Raw genomic sequence first — 27,801 nt, 5'->3', positions numbered from 1 at the left:
ATTATTTTCCAAAAAGTCCTTAAAACTGGCAGCCGAGGGACAGCGGGATTGGGTCAACATAGGTGCACTGCTGAAACAGCATGAAAACAGTGAAGATCATTTTAGCAACATGGTGAAATGGAAGGAATTTGCCTTGCGTCTTTCAAAGGGGAAAACTATTGATGAATTTAACTTCAGTAGACTGCGCTCTCTTTGTACAAAGTAAACATTAAATATGAACAATTAACTAAAAATGTAAACTAGTAATTAAAGACTAATAAGTACAAGACTGTAAATACAATGCTTTATCACTTGGACTGTTCAACCCCAGGCCACTCTTGTAGCTGAATGTTTTCTACATTTTAAGATTAGGAACCATATGTGGCACTCTGGACATCATTCGTTCATTCATTGGTATTATTTATGTTCTTAACTGGGCCACTCCCATATCTTTATAAATGACATGTCATTTGTAAAGACATGCCAGGCTGACAATAGGATAATGTAAACAACACTGCCAGAGCCGCAATGAGTTTATAGTAGGTGTGTGAATGATCAACAATCAATATTATTGGCAGAAATAGAGGGCCCCAAAATCAAATTTTGCTTAGGGCCCCATGGAGGCTTGGGCCGGCACTGCCTAGTCATGATGAAATGTGGTGAAACTGTGTTTTATGCTCTTAAAATTTGGAGTAGTCTTCCTGAAGATGTGAGCCATGCAGTTGGAATATTTCCAACTGCAACGTTGGAAATATTCAAATCCAGCCTGAAAACATTTTTATTATTTGTACTTATAATAACTGAAAGTATTTGATTGATTTAATCTTAATTAATTATGATTGTTTTTATGATGATTGTGTTTTCTGATTTTATTTTGAATTTTGATTTTGTATTTGGGCAGCACGGTGGTGGAGGGGTTAGTGCGTCTGCCTCACAATACGAAGGTCCTGAGTATTCGTGAGTTCAATCCCGGCCTCGGGATCTTTCTGTGTGGAGTTTGCATGTCCTCCCCGTAACTGCGTGGGCTTCCTCCCACCTCCAAAGACATGCACCTGGGGATAGGTTGATTGACAACACTAAATTGGCCCTAGTGTGTGAATGTGAGTGTGAATGTTGTCTGTCTATCTGTGTTGGCCCTGCGATGAGGTGGCGACTTGTCCAGGGTGTAACCCGCCTTCCGCCCGATTGTAGCTGAGATAGGCTCCAGCGCCCCCCGCGACCCCGAAGGGAATAAGCGGTAGAAAATGGATGGATGGATGGATTTTGTATTTTTATTTTTGCCTTCCTAACATTTGTTGCAAAGCACTTTGAATTTCCTTGTGCACGAATTGTGCTCTCTCAATAAACTTGCCTTGCCTAGATGGAACAACGTTGCAGTTGAAAGTAAGCACTTATTAACAGGAACTTAACAAGTAGATTAACAAGAGTTAGAGAGAAGATAATATAAGAACTGTTGGTGTATCAGCATTGTCACATTCAGTACACGACGTTTACAGTAAGAGGAGGGTGGATCAATCCATACATTGATGGTGTCTATACCAAGGATATTATCAGTATATGATTGATACTCAAGTGATCATGTAGATATTTTTTTTCTCAAAATATTGTTATTGTTGAGGTTTACAAACTCAGGGAGTAATTCCCTGGACACAGGATGACTTTGAGGGCAAAACACAAATTATATAAATGAGTAGCAGACATTAGTTTTTGCTTTTGTTTAGTTATTGTGTACCATTGACTTTGTTTTGCTCAAACAATTGTACAAAATATAACAGAATAAGGAACTAGATTAAACATTCTGTTGATATTGTTAAACTTTCAATAACACTCACCATAAATAAATTGAAACATATGATCTCACACATGGATGATCATTATCGGAATAGGCAGCATAAAACCTTGATCGGAACATCCCTAAAAAATATAGGATTTCAAATATGCTTCGTATTACACAGTATGTCTGAAGCTGTGGCTCATATGTTAATGAACACAATCATGGATCTTACATGTTCCGTTCTCAGCATATCGATGATCTGGTCAAACATTGCCGTTCGCAACAAGTCTCTATGAATTAGGAGGGTTTCCATAGCATTGCAGGCCGCAGGGTAGTCACACTTAGAGTCTCGAACTGAAATGAACACACATATTGAATCAAACAAATAAACATGTGAAAAAATTAGGAACATTTTTTAACGTTCTACTCCTGAAATGTTGCACACAAAAGGGTAAAACTCTGGCAGAACATGTAACCCTACTGTGTTGACTGTGCCATTATTTTTTCTGACAAATACACAAGTCTTTCCTATATATGTATTTACTTGTGGCAGGCCACAAGAAGTAAAATTTGGGCCGACGAAGTATATTTTGCCATCCTTGCTCATTAATTTTAATGGACTGCCAATGTAACTTGTAGTTACAGCGCTGTACACTAGGTAACTCCGAGGCAACTTGTTCAATGAGTTACTACATTTTAAGACCCTTAGTCTGGACTGGTGTTCATGTTCATCCAAAACATGAGACGATAATCAGCGGGAGTTGAGTCGTCGCACTTGGACTTAGACGGGCTGAGAGGCACTGATGGCGAGAATAGCTTCACCTTTGTTCAGTCACGGCAACTTTAACGCTAGCCTACAAATCAGACACCTGCTCGGTGGAGCAGACATTATTGATCCACTGGTAACTCAGCCACCCAGGGACGTCTGTTGGGGCAACAACAGATGATAGAGCTACTAAGTGAATGCTTTCCACTCCTGCACGAAATGAAACCAAGCCGTAAGTTAAAAAAACATGTCAGTTTCTGTTGTTTAATATGTTTTTAAAACATTAAATAATGTCACACGTTTCTTAAAAACGACCCAAAATGTCATTATCAGCGGTCACTCATTGCACAGTATGACTGCCCTCCTTTTTGCTCCTTGTGGGTCTTGAGGTGGGCGAAAAGGCCAATCCTGGACCCCCATAACCCACAAGGAGTGTGTGGGAACTTTTAGTGTATCTAAAGGCAAATTCTTACGTCTTGGGAGAATTCAAATGAGATGACAACATATAGCTATGCACATATGCAAATTAGGAAATTACGCTATATGCACTACACACAACATGGGGGTACTGTTGTTAACCCCAAAAAGTTGATCCCATAACAGTGTTACTACAGATTTTGAATTTCAAAATTCCATACTTTTTCCAAACACCTTATTAAAAAACAATTGTGACATTTAAGATAAATCAATTTATTTCATGTAAAAAAAAATGGAATTCATTGTCAATTTTTTTTTTTACATATTTTTGTAATTCCTGTCACCAAATAATTTCCTGGAGATTATAGCTAGGTAATGGAGTACGGAAAATGAATGAAGTTTAAAACCATATAAATTCATGGCTTTTTTACGACCAGACGATAGTGCTTTTTTTCCCCTGTGTATGACTAACGATCCGTCCCCCATGTTGAAAATGTCAAAAGATTTACCACCAAGTCAGCATTTCTCTTGCATTTAAAAAACAAGCATTATTTATTATTTCTGGTGGGGGTTGTGGCGTCCTACTCTAATAAAACAACTCTGTCTAGTATTCCTTTCAGTAAAGAACAATCACCCTCAGGGAGAGCACAGCTTGTTGGTTCAATGTGCACAATTGAATAGCTTTGTTGCTTAGAAAGCAATGTTCGGCGGTATAGCTCGGTTGGTAGAGCGGCCGTGCCAGCAACTTGAGTGTTGCAGGTTCGATCCCCACTTCCGCCATCCTAGTCACTGCCGTTGTGTCCTTGGGCAAGACACTTTACCCACCTGCTCCCAGTGCCACCCACACTGGTTTAAAAATGTAACTTAGATATTGGGTTTCACAATGTAAAGCGCTTTGAGTCACTTGAGAAAAGCGATATATAAATATAATTCACTTCACTTCACAATGTGTTTACAAAGGTTTAGATTGTGTGTGTCGTTTCTTAATGGGGAAAGACACTATTATGTACAGCAATGGTTTGTAGAAATTGAGATTGGGTATGTTGTTTCCTAATGGGGGGAGACGTTCTAATGTCTCCTGTTTTCATGTTAGCATTTAAGATTGCGAGTTGGCACCAGTCAGACCGTGAGTTTATTAAAGTAGTTATCAAACGGCATTTTAATTTAAAACAGTGATACCAATCATTGGGAGTTTTACCGTGGTAATCATTAGTACCATTCATCGTTATGTCCCTATTTACAGTCATGTAAAAACAATTAGGAGAGTGTTCTAATTTAATCTGTAAAATCATATGTTCTAATCAATAGTCATGTGAGAACATGACTATAGATATGCAAATCCAACACCACAAACACTGTCGCAAGTACACAATAGGACTATTGTACATACCGATGTCAACTGCTTTGTCTATGCTTGCTTCGCTGTCAATGTAAACATGACAGACACCCTCGCTGTGGCCCAGCACAGGAATACCCTTCGCTGCTCTCTGGATGTCTCGCACCAGCTGAGATGAACCTCTTGGAATAATCAGGTCAATAATCGTGTCCAGTCGACATAAATCTTCAACTTCTTCTCGTGTGCTAACCTACATGACAGTGAGTAAGAGCCAAACAACACTGTAATGACAGGAATAACTAGTGCTTTTATATAATGGTACACGTTCAGTCTCACTAGTTGAACAGCATCTGTTACTCCATGAATAGAAAGTGCTTCCTGGGTGAGTTGATGAAGAATTCTGTTGGTGTTGGAAGCTTCTTTGCCGCCCTTTAGTAGCAAAGCATTTCCACTGGCAATAGCCAAAGCAGATACCTGAAACATACATAAAAAGGAAGAACTTTAAAGTTTAACCAGCCTCAAGCTTTAGTATTATATAAACTGGTGCAGAAAAAGCTCTCCGTGGTGGTTACCTGTGGCAGACAGTCAGGCCGCGACTCAAAGATGACCAGCAGGACACCAATTGGGACAGTGATCTGCTCCAGCTCAAGGTTGTTAGCAATCCTGGTTCTTCGCAGCACTCGGCCAACACTGTCTCTTGAGGATGTTGCTAGCTGGCGCAAGCCAATGGCAAGGCTGTTCAATTTAGCTGTTGACAGACTCAGTCTGTCGATAAGAGCCTGGGAGAAACGACCTATGAAGAGTTGCAATAAATGCTTTCGGATTATAATTGAAAAACGGCAATTTAGTAGATGCTAATGGTGATGTTTTTTTTTTCCTTCTTTGAGTGCCCTGCAGCTGGAAAAATATATTCATGCCTCGCTACAGAAGAGACTGGCAGATTTTATCAAACAATTTACCAATGACATTAATAATGCAGGATATACCCATTAAATGTATTTTTAACAATTATATTTACAAAAAACAAGGACAAAAAAAGCAAATAAATAAAGCCTGTGGATGGTATTCACCCATAGATAATGGCAACGCATGTCTATTTGTTTGTTCATCTTCATCAAGGCGTGACAACATTGCAAGTTTTTTAACACTGCAGTGGCTACCTGTTCGCTTTGGGTTTAATTTAATGTTCTATGATTAGTTTTTAAATTTCTTAATGGCCTTGCGCCTTCTCATTTAGCGGACCTGCTTTTACTATATCAACCCCACGGCGAGCCTCAGGACTTGCAGAAATCGTTGACATTTTTTTTAATAAAAAGGCACACCTTTTTTAAAAGGGCTTTTATTGATCATTTAACTCTTCTTAGGTTTTCATTACTATTATTCTTACAATTTGATGTTCTTAATATAGTATATTATATTTACCAATGACATTAATAATGCAGGATATACCCATTAAATGTATTTTTAACAATATTATTTACAAAAAACAAGGACAAAAAAAGCAAATAAATAAAGCCTGTGGATGGTATTCACCCATAGATAATGGCAACGCATGTCTATTTGTTTGTTCATCTTCATCAAGGCGTGACAACATTGCAAGTTTTTTAACACTGCAGTGGCTACCTGTTCGCTTTGGGTTTAATTTAATGTTCTATGATTAGTTTTTAAATTTCTTAATGGCCTTGCGCCTTCTCATTTAGCGGACCTGCTTTTACTATATCAACCCCACGGCGAGCCTCAGGACTTGCAGAAATCGTTGACATTTTTTTTAATAAAAAGGCACACCTTTTTTAAAAGGGCTTTTATTGATCATTTAACTCTTCTTAGGTTTTCATTACTATTATTCTTACAATTTGATGTTCTTAATAATTTATATTTAAATTTAAATTTATTTAGATATATTTACAAAATATACAAAACCAAAAACCAGTGAAGTTGGAACGTTGTGTAAATCGTAAATAAAAACAGAATACAATGATTTGCAAATCATTTTCAACTTATATTCAATTGAATACATTGCAAAGACAAGATATTTAATGTCCGAACTAAGAAACACGTTTTTTTTTTGCAAATAATTATTAACTTAGAATTTAATGGCAGCAACACAATGTCTCCGTTGTGGTATTTGACGCTTCATAATGCGCCACACATTTTCAATGGGAGACAGGTCTAGACTACAGGTAGGCCAGTCTCGTACCTGCACTTTTTTACTACAAAGCCACGCTATTATAATTGTAACACGTGCAGAATGTGGCTTGGCATTGTCTTGCTGAAATAAGCAGGGGTGTCCATGAAAAAGAAGTTGCTTGGATGGCAACATATGTTGCTCCAAAAGCTGTATGTACCTTTCAGCATTAATGGTGCCTGCACAGATGCGTAAGTTCATCACAGATGCTGGCTTTTGAACTTGGTGGCTATAACAGTCCGGATGGTTCTTTTCCTCTTTGGTCCGGAGGACACAACGTTCACAGTTTCCAAAAATAATTTGAAATCTGGACTCGTCAGACCACAGAACACTTTTCCACTTTGAATCAGTCCATCTTAGATGAGCTCGGCCCAGCGAAGCCGGCGGCATTTCCGGGTGTTGTTGATAAATAGCTTTGGCTTTGCATAGTAGAGTTTTAAGTTGCACTTACAGATGTAGCGACAAACTGTAGTTACTGACAGTGGTTTTCTGAAGTGTTCCTGAGCCCATTTGGTGATATCCTTTACATACTGATGTCGCTTATTGATGCAGTACCGCCTGAGGGATCGAAGGGACGGCCTTGTCGCTTACGTGCAGTGATTTCTCCAAATTTTTTGAACTTTTTGATGATATTACAGACCGTAGATGGTGAAATCCCTAAATTTCTTGCAATAGCTCGTTGAGAAATGTTGTTCTTCAACTGTTCGACAATTTGCTCATGCATTTGTTCACAAAGCGGTGACCCTTGCCCCATCACTGTGAATGACTGAGCATTTCATGGAAGCTGCTTTTATACCCAATCATGACACCCACCTGTTCCCAATTAGCCTGTTCACCTGTGGGATGTTCCAAATAAGTGTTTGATGAGCATTCCTAAACTTTCTCAGTCTTTTTTGCCACTTGTGCCAGCTTTTTTAAAACATGTTGCAGGCATCCAATTCCAAATCAGCTAATATTTGCAAAAAATAACAGTTTACCAGTTCGAACATTAAGTATCTTGTCTTTGCAGTGTATTCAATTGAATATAGGTTGAAAAGGATTTGCAAATCATCGTATTCTTTTTTTATTTACGATTTACACAACGTGCCAACTTCACTGGTTTTGGGTTTTGTATATTAATATTTGTTTTATTATTATTATTATTATTATTATAGGCTCCAGCACCCAACCCGAGCGGGAAAAGCAGTATAAAATGGATGGATGGATTTTTTTAGATGACATACATTTTAAGTTATTTTCCAGTATGGATGCATCAAAGGTGGCCTTTTCCTCAATCCTAGGTGCCATGCCATGTATTGTTATCGTTAATGGTGCAATGTGTGCGTGCGAACATGTGCGTGTTCCTTTTTTCCCTCGTTTTAAATGTGTATAAAGTCTGTTGTATTGCAACTTGCTTGTGTAGGAAAAGTGCTATAAAAATAAAGTTCAGATTTTTTTTTTTAAATCTTTACCTGATGCTGTCGCTATTTCCATGTCTCTCTTGTTTGCACTGAGAATCTCATCTTTTTTCTCTGTCAGCAGATCAGCAAGAGCACAGATGATCTCTCCTCTCTGGAAACACATACACACACTCGGCATAACTCATTAAATCAATTGAATCATAGAAAGAAAACTCCATGAGTAAAACTATCTTTTATGCAATGACTACAATATTCTCAGAAATGGCTCATATAAAGATTCTATTTACAGTCTGTAAACTCGACATCCGTAATCAAACATTGTTTAATAGCTGAATGTTTGTCATGGCCATCACAATTGCAAGTAAAAAGTAAAATCATATTAATTAAGATTAAATAATAAAGGGTTAAGGAAAGCCACCTGCTCTGGGAGCAATGAAGCCAAAGTTCTACCGGCGTGACGGGCCATCTCTGTCTGCTGCTCCACAGTGGGACCTGATGTTGTCAAGAGTATAATGCACAAATGTTAAACATCCAACCATAAAAATACATTTTCAGAAAACTTATGATCAAACAAGGTTCCAGATGCACCTGCAGGCTTCACTTCAGAAAAGAAGGTACCAACTTTCTTTCCCTCCACAATATCTGTGATGACGTGGCCTGTGACTTTGGGATCGGTGCCATTGGCAATGACCACAGATGAACCACCCTGTAGTGCCCAAAGAGCCGCCTTCACCTGCATGAGAAGCAGTGGTGGAGTAACTTTTAAATTTTTTAACTACTCAGTACACAATTTCAGATGAAGTGCTGTCTGTTGTACTGACCTTGGCTTCCATGCCACCAATGCCAACTCTTGACTTGTTGCCATACGTGATGGATTGCTGGTCTCCAGGATAGAAAATATCAATGAGTTTGGCATCATCTGTCCCTGGAGGACTGTCGTATAGGCCTGTGGAATAGTGACACGATGCCATAAGCCAGACAACAGACAAAATTATCTAAAAGTAAATGTTTCTAACGATAGACAAATCATGCTATGTTAAATATATGAGTTAAAGATATAGATATAAAGTATGGTAATGTAATTATGGTGTTACTTTCCTACAATTAGCATTTCATCATTTTAAACAATACCCTTATTTTCATGCACAATTAATAGGTTTACAATATACTTACCAGGCCATTAATTATCTGGCTGATATTAAGAATTATAACATCATAACAATGAATCCGGTAACATTTAAAAAATAGCTCATTGTAGACAAACATGGCGTTGATCGTGTTCATTGTTTTAGAGGAAGACATTTTGTGTATTATTTGGACCAAATGTTCTGCAAACAACCCGTGAGGGAAAAACATCAAGCTTCAACATATCAAAACTTATTTGCCACCAAGAAAGTCAGTAACACTACGACTGTGTTTTGAAAAATTACAAACATGCCTGCGCTGCTAAAGAATCTTCCTAAAGTCAGAAACTTCAGTTAAATAAAAAAAATGATATTAATAAGTTACCTGTATCGGTATTGAGAAGCAGATAATTACCTGTATTGGTGTCGGCTTGAAAAAAACATTGTGCACCCTTACTAAATAACTAATAATGTAAGCTGTTTTCTGTCCCTTATTTACATTTGTTACAGTGTTTGTTTACATCTTTTTTTAACTGTTCTGTTTTAAATTAATCAAGTTTTTTCTGAATTTGAATTTGTTAATCCAGTAATAGAGACATATAAACTTAAAGAGTTAATCATATTTTACCAAATTAAAAAGTTTATTAGACGTTTCCCATTTAGACTTTTGGAAATATTTCAGTGCAAATTTACAGAAAATTATTGTTAACAATAAATATTTTTAGCATTTTTCTGTACCTTGAACATCAGACAGGGCAATCAGCAGGTCTACTTTCATTTCAACAGCAAGACGTGCAGCCAAACTGTCATTATCTTTGATGCTTATTACCTGAAATAAAAAAAACAAGACTAAGAAAAAAATTTGCTGAATGATTATGGACAAATAGAATGAATATGCCATGCAACAAAAGCCAGCAAGTTCCATAAAAAATAGTTCACCTCTTTCATAAGGGAGGTGAACAGAAATAAGGCAACAAAATACCACCCCAGAGGATAATTACATTACCGAAAAATTAAAAGCATGTGTCCAAGATGTTGATGTCAATGATAACGTATTGATTTAAAGCATGCCTTCACCTTGACAAAACCTGATACACAACACGAACCACACTTAGCATTCCCAGCATGCCCTTTACAGAGTACCCACATTTACCCCCTGCATGTCACTGCTGGGAACAGGGGGGGGCACAACAGCGTCATTGGTGTTAATGATGGGAACTATGTTCATCCGCAGAAGTTCAAGAAGTGTGCTGTTAAGGTTGCGCCGCTTCTGCTCGTCATGAAAATCCAAGTTTGTGACTAGAATCTGCAGAAACGCACACGAAGCAGTCAATGATAGTCACATGATAAGAAAACTTAAAATTCAGTAAAAGACAAGTACATACTTGAGCAGTGCAGATGCTATATTGTGTAAACATTGCTTCATACAACGCCATCAGACCACTCTGGCCTGCAGCTGCACAAGCCCTTGCCTCCAACACTGGAATTGCCTAAAGAAAGGCACACATTTGAAACTGCTTTATATGAAAATAAACAAATGTTTATCTAATACAAGGTTTTTCACACCATTTCCTTCAACTGGTTTTGTCCTGAATGTAAAGCCTGCCTGACACTTTGAGACAACAGGATTTCGTGTCTTAGCCTCTGCTTCCCAAATGCCACAGCACCGCTGGTGACAATCATCATCTCCCTGCCTTGATTCTGTAGCATGGCCACCTGATGGGATAACATGATGAGACAAAGCTTTTCAATCAAAACTACCGGTATGTCACATGAACAATTTGGAAGCAGCATTACCTGTTCTACGATGGAGGCCAGTCTCCCCAATGCCAGTCCACATTCATCGCCCCGCGTCACTACAGCGCTCCCCAATTTCACCACGATGCGCTTGGCTTGCCTCAAATCACTCCGGTGGGCAAAAGATTTCCCATGTGAGCGTGGATGTGAGACTGAAGATCCAATATCAAGCAGACATCAGAACCAATATCAGTATCATGTGCTAAAACTGAAATAATACATACAATCATAGGCAACAAACTATGAGTAAACCTGCTGTAATAAGACCCAAAACATGTTTTTAAATTTAACAATGTTTATTATCATAGTTGTAATTTGCTGCGGTGTATAACTTTGCTGCATATTTAGACGTGTAACATATTTGTTACATTTTTATGATGCAGGAAATTGGTACATTTTAGAACCAGCAGGTGAAATGAACACATTACTTAATTCTCCTGTCAGTTTCCATAAAAACTAAGCTTGATGATCTTTGTGAAAAGCCATCTACTTGTGGTAGTGGGTTGCGGGGAACAGTGAGGTCGAGACACGTCGTCTAATTTGCATATTTAGTAGCGACACATGCATGTCATTTTTTTTAAAAGGCTAAAAAATATACATACTGTATATTTAAAGGCAGACCTAAATGTTCATAAAATATGTGATTATTATGAACATTTCTCGCATTTTCTTGTCACATAAAGCCTTTTTGCTCTATTTTCAAATTTGTGCTATTATTTTTGTAATTTATTTCTATAATGTGCCACAAGCCCATATAAAAATAGCCATTATAACACACCTGGTTTATATATTTCAATGAGAGTGTCCCCAGGCTTCATCTTATTAGCACTATCGCTAACTCATGACTCCAACTAGTCAAAGGCTGGGCTGCACGCCTCCACACCTCGCCTTTTAAGGAAGTGATAATGCACGCTCCCCGTGCTTGTTGAGGTGGCATGCATATCTGGATCTTTGCTCCCACAAAGAATACTTAGCCTTTCATGAAAGTTTATATTTGACTAGAGCGGGGGTCGACAATCCGTGGCTCTAGAGCCGCATCATCTTTAGCGCCGCCTTAGTGGCTCCCTGGAGCTTTTTCAAAAATGTATGAAAATGGAAAAAAGATGGGGGCAGCACAGAGGAAGAGGGGTTAGTGCGTGGGCTTCACAATACAAACGTCCTGGGTTCGATCCCCGGGCTCAGGGTCTTTCTGTGTGGAGTTTGCATGTTCTCCCCATGACTGCGTGGGTTCCCCCGAGTACTCTGGCTTCCTCCCATCTCCAAAGACATGCAATTGGGGGATAGGTTGATTGGCAACACTAAATAGGCCCTTGTGTGTGAATGTGAGTGTGAATGTTGTCTGGCTATCTGTGTTGGCCCTGCGATGAGATGGCGACTTGTCCAGGGTGTACGCTGCCTTCCGCCTGAGTGCAGCTGGGATAGTAGGATCCAGCACCCCCCGCAACCCAGAGAGGAACAAGCGATAGAAAATGGATGGATGGAAAAAGATGGGGGAATAAATATATTTTTTGTTTTAATATGGTTTCAGTAGGACAAACATGACACAAACCTTCCTAATTGTTAGAAAGCCCACTGATGAGGGTATTTGGCGAGCACCGTTTTGTCCTAATAATTTTGGCAGTCAATAAATGCCCTGTAGTTGTACCATACCAAACCAACCTTAATTTATAAAGCCCTTTAAAAACAACCACAGTTGAAGAACAAAGGGTTGTACACCACAAATAAATACAGGCAAAGGACAGACTAAAAAATAACATTTAAAACAGAGGTAAAATACACATTGAAAAAGCAAATACAAATTATCTTAAGAACAATTTGTTAGATAAAAAGCAGTTACAAAGTTAAAAACAGTTTAAACAGTTCAAAGTCTCATGCTGGGTTAAAAGCCAGTGAGTAAAAAAGAGTTTTAAGAAGGGTCTTAAAAGTAGCCACAGAAGGGGCATTTCTCACATGGAGAGGGAGATCGTTCCAGAGTTTGGGACCCGCAACAGAAGGCTCTGTCCCCTCTAAGCTTGCGGTTTGATTTGGGTACCTTCAGGAGCAGCTGATCAGCTGACCTGAGGGACTGGGTGAGGGCATAAAGGTGGAGCCGCTCAGAGAGGCAAGGTGGGGCAAGACCATGTAAGGATTTAAAAACGATTAAAATAATTTTAAAATGGACTCTAAAAGACACAGGCGTTAGTGGCCTGTGACGCAGCAGTTTGTACTTTACATGTATAACTTTTTCCGACGTATTTTATGCCACTTCTTCTTTATCTCAGTTTGACAACCAAACGTTTAATGCTGTGCGTGAATGCACAAAGGTAAGCTTTGTTGATGTTATTGACTTGTATTGACAAGCTTTTTTGACATGTAATTGACTTGTGTGGAGTGCTAATCAGGCATATTTGGTCAGTGCATGACTGCAAGCTAATCGATGCTAACATGCTACTCAGATTAGCATAATCATGTCTCGTTTTTAGGTATATTTGAGCTCATTTAATTTCCTTTACTTATGTCCTCTGTGTGTTCAATTTATATTGCATGTCTCATGAGACATTGTCTGTATGTAATACTGGCTGCAATTCTGATAGTTGTTTGTGTGTCATGTTGTTCCAGACCACAGCAAACATTACCCAGCTTGCCAAAGATTGTAATAAAACCATTAGAAGTAGACAGCCTGCGGTTTCCTTTAAGATGAACACACACATCTATACATTTGGTAATTCTAAGCCAGTAATTTACAGGCATAAGTTATCTCTGCCTTTGAGAAGCCTCAGTTTTACTAATGTTTTCCAATGTTGTAAAAATGTGCAGAATAAATATAACATTTTAACATTTCTGTCAACAAATATTTGCGTCAGCCTGCGAGACATGTTTCTTTCAGCACGGCGTGGTGCCAGGCAGGGGGATGTTGCAAACAAAACAAATACCTGTGCAAGCAGATATTCTCAAACATGAACAACATCAAATCCAAATACTGCACCCGCCTCAAAGATAAAAGCTTGCAGTCTAATATAGCTAATATACACACTTACATCATGTGTTGCTTTCATTATAAGACTTATATAAGGCATTTAATTTTTTGCAGGTCCTGACAGATTTGTTTTGTGTATGGTCCAATATGGCTCTTTGAACATTTTGGGTTTGCCAGCCCCTGAACTAGAGAGTAAAAGGTTATTGCAAGAAACACTTCCAGTCTTTCACCTATGTGTAGTAGGTATGCCTCCACACCAAACTGAAGGCTTTGTAAGTAAACCGCCCTATATGTTTGCCATTACACCCCTAGTATTTTGAAATATCTGCTGACTACAATGGTTCCTCAACTTATGGGTGCAGCAACTTAAGAGTGTTTTGAGATGTCCATCCATCCATTTTCTACCGCTTAATCCATTCGGGGTCGCGGGGGGCGCTGGAGCCTATCTCAGCTACAATCGGGCGGAAGGCGGGTACACCCTGGACAAGTCGCCACCTCATCGCAGGGCCAACACAGATAGACAGACAACATTCACACTCACATTCCCACACTGGGGCCAATTGTAGTGTTGCCATACAACCTATCCCCAGGTGCATGTCTTTGGAAGTGGGAGGAAGCCAGAGTACCCGGAGGGAACCCACGCAGTCACGGGGAGAACATGCAAACTCCACACAGAAAGATCCCGAGCCCGGGATTGAACCCAGGACTATTCAGGACCTTCGTATTGTGAGGCAGACGCACTAACCCCTCTTCCACTGTGCTGCCCCTGTTTTGAGATGTGAACCGCTTAATATTTATACTTTATGTTACAAGCAAAAATTTGCATTACAAGCATCCCTGTCATAAGTTGTTGCAAATGTCACGGTGAACCCTGTAAGAATAGCCAGAAATATACGTCTTTGCTACCATTAATTAGTTTTTAGCGAGAGGTCGACATAACATGATTTTTGGCAAAGCAATTCAAGCGTATCACTGCTAGTCTGCACCATACTGAAGCAGAATGAGTCGATGACACCAGCCAAGGACGTTAAAATAACATCTGAACAGCGGATATTTATCCATGAAAATAAAGATAAGCTGCTGATGGTGTGTTTGACAGAGAAGCAGCTCAAAGGAGATATCATTGAAGTACATTCTCCAAGATAAAAGCTGTACATCAATATTACATTACTTCATAAAACTACTGTACATGTTCGTAGTACATTCTTCCTTAGAAAAAGTGTATTTTTATTTTTAAAAGGCATATTGTTAAATTGTGCTGTTTTAGGGGTCCAAGCACAGATTAAATTGATTTGAATTCATTTCAATGGGAGACAGAGATTTGCTTTACAAGTGTTTTGAAATAAGAGCTCCGTCATTGAACCAATTAAGCTTGTAAGTGGAGGTTCAACTGTACTTGCTCAATATGACAAAGTTGTTAAGTTGGCAAAGCTGCTCCCTTTTGCTACATCTTTTTCTCAAGCAAACCATGTGCATATGAGCTGTGATGAGAAGCAGAGCTGCAATGTATACCGCCAACTGACAGTTAGCATCAAATCAAATTGTGGTGGTCCAAATTTGTGGCTGCCTGCCACAAATATATTAATATTTGTGAATCGCTGCATTATATTAAGGTAACGTGCGGAGTTCCACAGGGTTCGGTTCTTGGCCCTGCACCCTTCAGCATCTACATGCTGCCGCTAGGTGACATGATACGCAAATACGGTGTTAGCTTTCACTGTTATGCTGATGACACCCAACTTTACATGCCCCTAAAGCTGATCAACACGCCGGATTGTAGTCAGCTGGAGGCGTGTTTTCATGAAATTAAACAATGGATGTCCGCTGACTTTTTGCAACTCAACGCTAAGAAAACGGAACAGATTATCGGTCCTGCGAGACACCGACACCCATTTAATAATACCACCTTAACATTTGACAACCAAACAATTACACAAGGCGACTCGGTAAAGAATATGGGTATTATCTTCGACTCAACTCTCTCGTTTGAGTCACACATTAAGAATGTTACTAAAACGGCCTTCTTTCATCTCCGTAATATCGCTAAAATCCGTTCCATTTTGTCCACCAGCGACGCTGAGATCATTATTCATGCGTTTGTTACGTCTTGTCTTGATTACTGAAACGTATTATTTTCGGGCCTCCCTATGTCTAGCATTAAAAGATTACAGTTGGTACAGCATGCGGCTGCTAGACTTTTGACAAGAACAAGAAAGTGTGATCATATTACGCCTATACTGGCTCACCTGGACTGGCTTCTGTGCACTTAAGATGCGACTTTAAGGTTTTACTACTTACGTATAAAATACTACACGATCTAGCTCCATCCTATTATGCTGATTGTATTGTACCATATGTCCGACAAGAAATCTGCATTCAAAGAACTCTGGCTTATTAGTGATTCCCAGAGCCCAAAAATAGCCTGCGGGCTATAGAGCGTTTTTTAAATAGACCCCCCTTTTAGATCAGTTGATCTGCTGTCTCTTTTCTGCTCTGCACTCCTCTCCTGTGTGGAGAGGTTTTTAGGTGACCACAGATTATGTGCCAGCTGTTCAAAGTCGGGACCGGGGGTGGACCACTAATCTGTGCATCAGTTGATGACGTCTCTGCGCTGCTGACTTGTCTCCACTCAAGATTATCTCCCGTTGGCCACACTATGGACTGGACTCTCACACTATTAACTAGATCCACTTGACGTCCATTGCACCGGTCGCCCAGGGGAAGGAGTGGTCCCCACATCTGCGGTCCCCTCCAAGGTTTCTCATTGTATCCCATTGGGTTGAGTTTTTTCTTGCCCTGATGTGGGATCTAAGCCGAGGATGAATGAATGAATGAATGGGTTATACTTGTATAGCGCTTTTCTACCTTCAAGGTACTCAAAGCGCTTTGACAGTATTTCCACATTCACCCATTCACACACTGATGGCGGGAGCTGCCATGCAAGGCGCTAACCAGCAGCCATCAGGAGCAAGGGTGAAGTGTCTTGCCCAAGGACACAACGGACGTGACTAGGATGGTAGAAAGTGGGGATTGAACCCCAGTAACCAGCAACCCTCCGATTGCTGGCACGGCCACGCCGTCCCCGATGTCGTTGTGTCTTGTGCAGCCCTTTGAGACGCTCGTGATTTAGGGCTACATAAATAAACTTTGATTGATATTGTTGAGGTGCAGCCAAAGTATTGGCCCGTGAGAATAATGTATATCAGCTATGAAATGAGAGCACTGTTACTTACATTTTGCCTGGGAAAATGTTCTGATAGAGACCGGGGTGACACTCACTTGCCGAAATCTGGATGGCAAGTGAGAGCACAAGTTGAGTCTGGCAAACATTGCAGTGAAAACCTAAAAAAAAGCGTGACAAACACAAAGCCATAATTAATAGAGGACATTGCTTGACTTTGCTATGCATATATATGCACAAATACGAAAACTAATGCATATTTGGACGTTATTTAACTATCAACGTTTTCCTGTTTTTGCATTAACTTGACCGTGACCTGCTGATGAAGATGTTGTCATGCCAACGTTAGAAAAAAATATTTTTTATAATAAGAGTTTGGAGCAGTCAATCCGAATAAACTATGATGTCATGTAGGTAAACCAGACGGTACGTTTAGGATTTTACATCACGATGAACACATTAGACATGTAGTGTTAGCTAGCTTAGCATTAGCTTAAGAAGTTATCCATCCATTGTCAGATACGAATTAAATGACATACAATGGTCAAGAGGAAAAATGACTGAAGCAGCCCTTACCTATCTATGATATAAAGCTAGAAAGTCAGCCCAAACTACACTTGGGAGTTGACTTGGGAGGGAAAGACACGTAGTCAGGCTGACTGTGCTAAGCTGCCACATCCACAGCCCACGTTGAGAGCAGAGCGACCACACGGCTATTCACAAACGAACTATACTAACTTTTCTTCCTATCGAGGATGGATATCGCCGATGGTTTACGTGAAGTACGTGAACGTCTCAGTGTACGCAGACACTGGCGAGTCGGAAACTGACGCAACCACAGGAAGTTAGCGGTGAACGATACTGCAAATATTGGTATCGATTAGATACCAAGTAAATACGGAACCAGTATTGACAATTTAATTACGAATACCAAAATGTAAGGTTCAAGCTCCATCCATCCAATTTTCTACCGCTTGCCAATTGAATGATATTTGCCTTCACTTTGTGGATCATGATTATAATCAGAATAAAATACATTTTCCACATAGTTTTGTTTTTATTTATTTTTTCTTAGCATTAAACAAACTTTTTGAAGCTATACATAGGGCAATTTATCAATATCAACAACGTTATTGAATCATTCTCCTTTATTATGTACAACTGTTTGAGCAAAATAAAGACAGTAATGCAAAATAAATAGGCAAAAGCAAAACTACCGTCATTGAAATAATTTGTTTTTTTGCCTACAAAGAGCCATTCTGAGAGCAAATGATATTCCCTGAGTTTATAAATAACATTAACATACAACAATATCAGCAATGTAACAATATTAACGATACAACTAAAGCCAAACGATAGTTTTGAAAATAAACATACAGTAGATACACTGGCGGGCCGTGCGTTTCCCACCTAGGCCTTCAGGGATGTCCGACTTCAATGAATACCTCTCAAAATACCATCATTTATGTCACTACATGACCATTGCTGGATAAATACTATACAGAAACACATTTACGCACAATTGGGCATTGTACAAAACGGGTTATTTTCTGGCGCATTTAAAAATCAATGAAACCCGCATTAGCAATTAAAACATAACATGTGTTACTGTCAAAATTAAAATTGAAAAAAACATAACAAACATGAAAAAATTAAGAAATAAAATATCTGAACTCACATTTAATCACCGGGACAGCTGAGCTAGATTCCGAGGTTGGCCGACATCGTCTCACAAGATGTAGTTTCTCTTTAAATATGCTTCATGAATATGAATGAAAAAATTAAAAACATCCATCTAGGGGCATGCCTACATTCAACCTAATCGGGGCTACTGCATGCTCCACACTACTGTGGCATGCTGGGTAATGGAGTTCTTATGATACCTAGCTCATAACATCACAATATATACCTGCCTTAGGCCAGCTCGAAGGCCTTACTGACAACAACTCGTGATCTGATTGGCTATCGCAACTTTTTACCAAATGTTTGTGTCCGTTCACTTACAGTGTACGGATGCCCGCATTGTTGATTCTGAAGGCCCCAGCAAATTTGGTACAGCATGGCAACATAAGTTAGCTGAATTCTGATTGGATAAAAACTCTATAACCTAAAAACAACACCGCTGGAAGGAGCATAATATGACATGAAAAGAATATGAATACTTTCAGATAGTTAGGGAAAGTAAATAAAAACTGACTTTTATCTTTAATTTTGATCATGATTTCTGGTTATGTTAGGCCAGCAGAGAAGGCATTGCTGGCCCTGATGGCATCAATTTGATACTGTGCTCTGTATCAATACTAACAATGTTTGCATAGTGTTGATTAAATTAGTATGACAAGTTGACAGCACAATGTGAGAAACTACAAAACATGTGGGCGTGTTATGCAAGATAATCTCCTGAGAGCCAGCTTCAGTCATCATTACATTGTCTCTGTTTAGCCCACAATTATTTATTTGAGTTTTACAACGTTTTATCCAAATTAGTTGAAACGACTGTTTAATGCGCAGTAACTGTTATGACTGGTCCTGGTGAGCTCATGCAATTATAAAATATTTTGTTATTGCTTGTAAATGTCACTCCACTGAAAGGCAGAAAAATGTCTACCTGTGTTTAGTAATATGACACTGGGGCACCTGAGAAGCCGTGCATGCAGAAAAAGTCTTGTGAAACATTGATGAGCAGCATAGCATTGCTCATTGAGGCAGCATCACAAGGCACAAGCAGAGAGCTATGGGGACTGTCGAAGAAACTCTGAATTGTCCAGCATGCCAAGATGTCCTCACGGACCCTGTACAGCTGCCGTGCAGACATAACTTCTGTCTGACTTGCATCCGGGCTGTTTGTGAGAAGGGTCCTCTCTTTTGTCCAGAGTGTCAGATCCTGCTCCCATCCAACTTCACGCTGGAGATCAACGCAAGCCTTCAAAGCAAATTGAAGGACTGCGTTATCCAATCGTCAAAAAAAACATCTTCGACCGTCGTCCACTGCGACCACTGCATAGAGACACCATCAGAAGCCATTAGGACTTGCCTGACCTGTGACGCCTCGCTTTGCCAGGCTCACGCTTTGCTGCACCAGCAGCGATCTGCACTGAGGGAGCACACAGTGGTGGAGGTGACCCAGGATTTATTGTCTTTAAAGTGCAAGGAGCACCGTGACGAGCTCAAACTCTTTTGCTTGGAGGAAAGAGTCCCTGTTTGCTGTTTGTGCGTCCTTGTTGGCGCGCACAAGAACCACAAAGCTGTCCAGCTGCATGACGCCTGCACAGACTTAAAGGTGTGTTTTTGGCATGTCTGGATTATGCTTTATTAATTTGTACGTCTGTTTTTAGAGCATGTTGGAAACAACTGTCAATGAATTGCTGCAAATGAGATGTGAAGCAGAAAACGCCATCAAAGACTTGGAGTTCATGTACACACAAACAGTGGTATACAGTCACTATTTTTTATTGATAGGTTTGCATTGCAGTAAGATGTTTTTTTTTTCTTCATTCCTAGATGTCTGCGGCGGATTTCAGAGAGAGACTCACAGACAAGTACAACAGGATCCGGGTTGTGTTGGATGGCGACGAGCGGCTAATGATGCAGATCATAGACGCAGAAGAGAATTGTACAACTGAGTGGCTGGAAGCTCAGAGAGCAACGATGGAGGCTCATATCAATGACATAGACAAGCTCAGAGTTTCCAGCAAGTTACTCCTTCAAGAAAGACATGATTTGAGATTCATACAAGTAGGTTATTCAGTGTGATAATTCTTTGTTGTACCAATAAGTCGTTTTTAAACTTCAAAGACACAATGAATTAGTATTAGGTTATATGATGAATTAGACTTAGACTTAGACTTCCTTTATTGTCATTCAAATTTGAATGACAGTACAGCGTATTGTAAGTACAGATAAGAACGACATTTCGTTGATTGAATCAATTAATAGAAAGAGTCTGGTGTGAGCTTCACTGTGCCAGGCTTCAAGTGCTCTATTCTCCCATGTGCTTAAGTAAAAAAAAAAAGCTGTGCAGATTCTGGCCGTGCAGCATTCTCCCCCTTGATTAAAATCTATCAGTCCAAGATGCACAGTCTGGGTGGAGTCACTTTTAAATTTGGCCATTCCCAGTCAAATCTGGCCTTCTTAGTATTCTCCCATCGACCAAAGTACTTTTGCTCCTACACATTTCTGAAGTTGGAATAAGTCCAGGACCCCAGGAAGGTGAAGCATTATATTGAACTTGAAGTTTGGATGCAGTGTGTACACCACACATAATAAAATGATAAAAGGAACTTCTAGAAAACTATCAAATCTATTCCGATCGCTTTAACCGAGACACCAGTAAACATCCATTGAGATGAGCATAAGAGCACTATAAAGCCTCTATAAAAAATCAAAATGTACATAATTTATCTGCTGTGTCTCTGTGAAAGTGGATAGTGTGACCACAGCATAAAATGCAAGGCGACCGTGCATATTTAGTTTGGACATCCTGGAGCATCTACCAGGTTTTCCGGACTATAAACCTTAAAATAATTTAGAATAAAACCTTTTTTTTTTCATATATTAGCTGCACCAGACAATAAGCAGCAGATATATACCCCTACGTTGTGAAATTAGATATTTTACATTTTGTAGATGTGATTTTGTAGATGTTTATTTACATATCTTAATTGTTTCCAAACGAAGCCTGTAAATCAGCAGTAAACGGCTGATCAAACAAGACAGGAAAGTCAGTGATGTCAGTCAGTGACGTCTTTATTCATCCTTTATGAGATTAGTAAGATTTTCCCTTTTTTTAATAATGTTCTAGGTGTTTAATAGGATTCTTCTTCCTTGTACTTTATAAAAACTTTGGGTTCAAACAGTTTCTTAAAGTGGATCATTTTAGCACATTGTTTGATTTGTTTGCTTGATCCATCTCATAATTTAGCAATTAGCAAAGAAAAATCCATAGATTAGCCGCACCTTTGTATAAGCCGCAATGTTCAAAGCTTGGGAAAAACTAGCGGCTTAAAGTCTGGAAAATATAGTACCTTTGAATTGTATTTATTTATTTTGTAATGTTTAAAAATGTTTAAAATGTATATATTGTTTCTTATTTATTTTAGTTTTTAAAATAAGTTTGTAATTTTTATCCCCCGTACATTTAATACATACAACAATTTTGGCTGGATCATTAAACTTTGTGACTGTTTAACAGTAATAGCATGTATCAGACGCAATAAAAAGGATGAGGAGGTGATCAATAATTGCTTTATTGATCACATATGATCAACAAGAATGTAGCAGGCATAGTAACAGTAAAAAATATTTATATATTTTGATTAATTAATTCGATAGATTGTTTTTTTGACAGTTAATGTAACACTTTCACTTTCTGACTTGCGCACACACACACACACACACACGCACACACACACACACACACACACACACACACACACACACACACACACACACACACACACACACACACACACACACACACACACAGTTTTCCATGCAAGCCTCTGTGACGCGTCGCAGCTTTACGAACATATTTTACTGAACAGAACTTCTAACACCACAAATAACATTAGGGTGGTTATAAAAACAAATGAAACTTCTTTATTTCATCTACAGATTATTATTCACATCCGGTCAGGAGGAAGACGCTGTTGTAGCGTGCATACACACAATACATTATCAAGATGACGTGAAGTACACATGACAATAACTTTTTGGAGTCATAAATTGTTATATTTTTCAAGGATTTTAATGACATTCACAAGAGTAATGTGTGTAACTTCAAATGTGTAAAAAAAACATTGAAGCACAACCGTGAGAATAGGTATAACATTTATCCATCCATCCATTTTCTACCGCTTGTCCCTTTCGGGTCGCGGTGGGTGGCTGGAGCCTATCTCAGCTGCATTCGGGCGGAATTTATGTATATATAAAAATATAACATTTACAGTATTTGTCTTTGCAGCAAATCACTGAACAGAATCTTTGGTGAGTATATATTTCTCATTTATATTTACATGACAGGTGTGATTTGCCACAATATGTTCTTGTTTAATTGTAGTGAACCCCCAAAGTTAGCTCCCGTTCAGCAAATAGATAAAGAGCTGTGTGAACCTGACAAGCTGCGAACAATCGAGAAGCTGGTGGATGACCTGTCTGTGGCTCTGTCTCAGCACTTTCCCCGAATGTGGTCCTGTAAGTACAATACTCTTATTCAGTGGAATCCAAAACAATCATTCTGTCAGTAGACTTTCAAGGTGTTTCTCTTGAATCGGTGCCTTTTGCACCCCCATGGAAACGTATTATGCATGATGCAATTACCTTACATTGTTTAACTAGGCAAAGGGAGAACTTTCCTTCTTAATCCTTTGTGTGCATCGTGATTAATTCTTCACATAAACGGAAAGATATGGACATTTTATCAGTCGAAGTAAGAGAGCAGACATCGTACAGTAAACTATCGTTTTATTATGTTTGTAGTTTGTAATTGTTGTTTAGCACATATCAATACTGCTACATGATGCTTAGGGTTACACTTTATCTACATTTGTTTAGCAGATCTCCTAAAACTTGTAGCTTATCCTCCTTATATTCAGGATAAAAAAATTTAAGTTTCTGGATCATAATTCTTCCCAAAGTAATCGTTGGCTCTCACAAAGTCTGCATGATTTGCATTGTTGTTGGTGATGAAGGGATCTGTGGTTCCTACCTCTACGTCACGCAATGACGTGTCTGGCGAGCTCATTATCTCTCAAAATGGCTTGGGAATCTCCTGGAGATTGATATATTTTGATCATATCTATTTACTCGCAAACTTTGTAAGTCTTTGGGTGTCATACATCAGATATAAATGTTTTTCCACTCCACTGGTAGTTTAAATCATCATCTTACCTGCACACTGCTTCCTTTGTGCAACCATCATGTTATACTGTAGCAAGTTGAGAGAGTTTCACAAGGCAAGCACGTAGCTGTCGTCAGCTTCTGATAACCTTATCCGTCTCTTTATTGATGACTTCACAAGTCTCGTCAGAGCATAGTGCTAGCTACTGATTTGATCAAATAGATTTGATCAGCTAAGACCATGACAAGCAGTCTACTGGTGCACATAAAGTGTTTGCCTTGTTTTCATTCCCTGTTTCCTACTTAAATGTTAAACAACAAGATATTGTACGTCAAACTAAAAGTTAGCCAAAGGTCTTCGCATGCGTTTAGTCATCAATCAAATTCAGGTCAACATAAGTTAATCTCATATGTAATTGCAAGCATACTATCTTCTTTATAATGCATGAATATTTATTAAGCAATCTTAAAAAGCAGTCTAAATCGTAACTAGACTTAGTCTCAGACTTAGACTTCCTTTTATTGTCATTCAAATTTGAACTTTACAGTACAGATAAGAACGAAATGTAGTTGCATTAGCTCATTGTAGTGAAGGATAAAATAGCAATAAGGTGCAGATATAAATGAATAGATTACTGTACAGATAAATATATTCCACTTTTGCATATGCATCCATATGCAACCCCATTTCCATATGAGTTGGGAAATTGTGTTAGATGTAAATATAAACGGAATACAATGAGTTGCAAATCATTTTCAACCCATATTCAGTTGAATATGCTACAAAGACAACATATTTGATGTTCAAACTGATAAACTTTTTTTTTATGCAAATAATCATTAACTTTAGAATTTGATGCCAGCAACTCGTGACAAAGAAGTTGGGAAAGGTGGCAATAAATACTGATAAAGTTGAGGAATGCTCATCAAACACTTATTTGGAACATCCCACAGGTGAACAGGCTAATTGGGAACAGGTGGGTGCCGTGATTGGGTATAAAAGTAGATTCCATGAAATGCTCAGTCATTCACAAACAAGGATGGGGCGAGGGTCACCACTTTGTCAACAAATGCGTGAGCAAATTGTTGAACAGTTTAAGAAAAACCTTTCTCAACCAGCTATTGCAAGGAATTTAGGGATTTCACCATCTACGGTCCGTAATATCATCAAAGGGTTCAGAGAATCTGGAGAAATCACTGCACGTAAGCAGTTAAGCCTGTGACCTTCGATCCCTCAGGCTGTACTGCATCAACAAGCGACATCAGTGTGTAAAGGATATCACCACATGGGCTCAGGAACACTTCAGAAACCCACTGTCTGTAACTACAGTTGGTCGCTACATCTGTAAGTGCAAGTTAAAACTCTCCTATGCAAGGCGTAAACCGTTTATCAACAACACCCAGAAACGCTGTTGGCTTCGCTGGGCCTGAGCTCATCTAAGATGGACTGATACAAAGTGGAAAAGTGTTCTGTGGTCTGACGAGTCCACATTTCAAATTGTTTTTGGAAACTGTAGACGTCTTGTCCTCCGGACCAAAGAGGAAAAGAACCATCCGGATTGTTATAGGCGCAAAGTTGAAAAGCCAGCATCTGTGATGGTATGGGGGTGTATTAGGGCCCAAGACATGGGTAACTTACACATCTGTGAAGGCGCCATTAATGCTGAAAGGTAGATACAGGTTATGGAGCAACATATGTTGCCATCGAAGCAACGTTACCATGGACACCCCTGCTTATTTCAGCAAGACAATGCCAAGCCACGTGTTACATCAACGTGGCTTCATAGTAAAAGAGTGCGGGTACTAGACTGGCCTGCCTGTAGTCCAGACCTGTCTCCCATTGAAAATGTGTGGCGCATTATGAAGCCTAAAATACCACAACGGAGACCCCCGGACTGTTGAACAACTTAAGCTGTACATCAAGCAAGAATGGAAAATAATTCCACCTGAGAAGCTTAAAAAATGTGTCTCCTCAGTTCCCAAACGTTTACTGAGTGTTGTTAAAAGGAAAGGCCATGTAACACAGTGGTGAACATGCCCTTTCCCAACTACTTTGGCACCTGTTGCAGCCATGAAATTCTAAGTTAAATATTATTTGCTAAAAAAAAATCAAGTTTATGAGTTTGAACATCAAATATGTTGTCTTTGTAGTGCATTCAATTGAATATGGGTTGAAAAGGATTTGCAAATCATTGTATTCTGTTTATATTTACATCTAACACAATTTCCCAACTCACATGGAAACAGGGTTTGTATATTGTCTTTATATTCCAGCGAGTTAATCCGGTTTTGGGGGGAATTGAGGAGATTAATATGATGGGTTCAAGAGTCTTATGGTCTGAGGGAAGAAGCTGTTATAGAACCTGGAGGTTCTGCTACGGAGGCTGCGGAACCTCTTTCTAGAGTCCAGCAGTGAAAACAGTCCTTGGTGGGTGTGGGAGGAGTCTCTACAGATTTTCTGAGCCTTGGTTAGGCAGCGGCTTTTTGCGATTTCCCGGATAGGAGGAAGAGGAGTCCTAATGATCTTTTCCGCCGTCTCTCTGCAGAGGCTTCCAGTCTGAGGCACTGCAGGCTCCAGTCCAGACAGAAATCAGTTGGTCAGCAGGCTCTCTATAGTGCCTCTGTAGAATGTGGTGAGAATGGGGGGAGGGAACTGTGGTCTTTTCATCCGACGCAAAAAGTGCATGCCCTGCTGAGCTCTTTTTACAAGAGCTCCGGTGTGTAGGGACCAGGTCATATTGTCAGTTATCTGCACCCCCAGGAACTTGGTGCTCCTTACCATCTCCACTGCTGTGCCGTTGATGAACAGTGGAGTGTGGCTGGACTGGTGTCTCCTGAAGTCGACGATGATCTCTAACCGAGACTTGAGACTTTTTAGACAGTTTTGCACAAATAATTAGTTGAACTCCAAATTGTGTAACTTTTGGGTCATGTGACAGTTTTTGTAAAGACACAAAATCAACCTCTGATCTTCATTTCTACTTGCAGATCTTTGTTGCCCTGTTCTAGACCTGAAAACAGCCCATCCGAAACTGGAGATTTCCCATGATGGGAGAGAAGTGTGCTGGAGGGTGCAACCTGACACTGACGCTCCAACCACTCCGCCATATGATTCCCAATACAGCGTCCTGGCTAAAAAGAGCTTCACTACTGGCCAACACTACTGGGAGGTCATTGTGCAAGAGAAACCCTATTGGCTGATAGGCGTCACCACTGGGCCAGTCAATGAAGACCATGGTCCAAGTTCAAAGCCTCCTGTTGTGGGTGTGAACAAAACTTCCTGGTGCATATACCATGGAGAGGGACAGTATCTGGCATGCCATGATACCCAGGAGAAACAGCTGCAAGTTGGGAAGAAAGTCAAAAAGTTGGGAATTCTGGCAAATATCCAGAAGGGGGAGCTGTCGTTCTACAATGCAGACAGCATGACCCTGCTTCACTCTTTCTGTGTGGAGTGCAAAGAGCCTCTCTTCCCAATGTTTAACCCTTGCATTGATGTCAATGGATTGAACCGGCAACCATTTACTATGTTCTGGATTAAGGACCCGTGGGATTGGGGTGTTAGCACAGATAGAGGTGAAGTGTGACAGGAAAAGTTTAAATGTATCATATCAATATGAAAATGTTGTCGAAACACAAATTAAGATGTATTTCCATTTATAAATATAAATACTGTGGCACCTCAACTCATGAATGTTTTGAGATAAGAGCTGTGTCTCGGCTAATTGCTATGCTTTATATTGCAGGCAAAAAATTTAGTTCATTTTGAAATACAAAAAAAAATAATTTTTTTATAGAAAATAGAAAAAAATGTAGTTACAAGCATCCCCACCATTAGTTGGCATAGCAAATATCACAGTGAACTTGCCCAAAACATCTGGTCTTATTCGCTAGCATTAGTTTACAGCTAGAGAAAGACATAACTTTGTTTCTCCAAGCATTGGAAAGAATAAAGTGAGTGTGAAGGACAGTCCTGGGAAGAAGAAGTGGATGATAAAAAAAATAATCATCAAAAACATGACAGAATGTGTAGCCACTAACTGATGGTC

The 27,801-nt window shown here is 39.5% G+C and overlaps 2 protein-coding genes across 3 annotated transcripts in view; one reads left to right on the top strand and one right to left on the bottom strand.

Annotated features, from left to right (window-relative positions):
- LOC133606890 (delta-1-pyrroline-5-carboxylate synthase-like) overlaps positions 1-17,690 on the bottom strand; it is a 20,819-nt gene extending 3,129 nt beyond the window's left edge. The window contains exons 1-15 of one of the 2 annotated variants that reach the window (XM_061961297.1): positions 17,492-17,690; positions 16,968-17,076; positions 10,779-10,930; positions 10,548-10,697; positions 10,367-10,471; positions 10,135-10,287; positions 9,720-9,810; positions 8,679-8,803; positions 8,446-8,590; positions 8,276-8,349; positions 7,909-8,008; positions 4,845-5,065; positions 4,609-4,746; positions 4,327-4,522; positions 1,986-2,107 (exon numbers count right to left, since the gene is read on the bottom strand). In XM_061961297.1, coding sequence (XP_061817281.1) covers positions 1,986-2,107; positions 4,327-4,522; positions 4,609-4,746; positions 4,845-5,065; positions 7,909-8,008; positions 8,276-8,349; positions 8,446-8,590; positions 8,679-8,803; positions 9,720-9,810; positions 10,135-10,287; positions 10,367-10,471; positions 10,548-10,697; positions 10,779-10,930; positions 16,968-17,064 — 1,869 coding nt within the window. In that variant the 5' untranslated portion in view covers positions 17,065-17,076; positions 17,492-17,690. Of the gene's footprint in view, positions 1-1,985; positions 2,108-4,326; positions 4,523-4,608; positions 4,747-4,844; positions 5,066-7,908; positions 8,009-8,275; positions 8,350-8,445; positions 8,591-8,678; positions 8,804-9,719; positions 9,811-10,128; positions 10,288-10,366; positions 10,472-10,547; positions 10,698-10,778; positions 10,931-16,967; positions 17,077-17,491 lie in introns of both variants that reach the window. The other variant, XM_061961288.1, reaches the window with a different exon arrangement.
- A 1,959-nt stretch (positions 17,691-19,649) lies between these two features.
- LOC133618133 (E3 ubiquitin-protein ligase TRIM39-like) lies at positions 19,650-27,339 on the top strand. The gene is made up of 5 exons (XM_061978639.1): positions 19,650-20,195; positions 20,251-20,346; positions 20,417-20,610; positions 22,974-23,107; positions 26,741-27,339. Exons 1-5 carry the CDS (start codon positions 19,650-19,652, stop codon positions 27,337-27,339), a joined length of 1,569 nt encoding a protein of 522 aa, XP_061834623.1.
- The last annotated feature ends 462 nt before the right edge of the window (positions 27,340-27,801 follow it).

The sequence above is a fragment of the Nerophis lumbriciformis genome, linkage group LG02 (genome assembly GCF_033978685.3).
Source record: "Nerophis lumbriciformis linkage group LG02, RoL_Nlum_v2.1, whole genome shotgun sequence".
Lineage (NCBI taxonomy): Eukaryota > Metazoa > Chordata > Actinopteri > Syngnathiformes > Syngnathidae > Nerophis > Nerophis lumbriciformis.
The sequence above is the reverse complement of the archived record's forward strand: the minus strand, read 5'-3'. Positions and strand labels throughout refer to the sequence as shown.

Bases quoted from the DNA above. Each gene is read 5' to 3' on its own strand.
- LOC133618133 (XM_061978639.1), top strand. From the start codon at position 19,650: ATGGGGACTGTCGAAGAAACTCTGAATTGTCCAGCATGCCAAGATGTC. The intron at 20,196-20,250 runs GTGTGTTTTTGG...GTCTGTTTTTAG, and splicing joins ACGCCTGCACAGACTTAAAG to AGCATGTTGGAAACAACTGT. The intron at 23,108-26,740 runs GTAAGTACAATA...TTCTACTTGCAG, and splicing joins CTTTCCCCGAATGTGGTCCT to ATCTTTGTTGCCCTGTTCTA.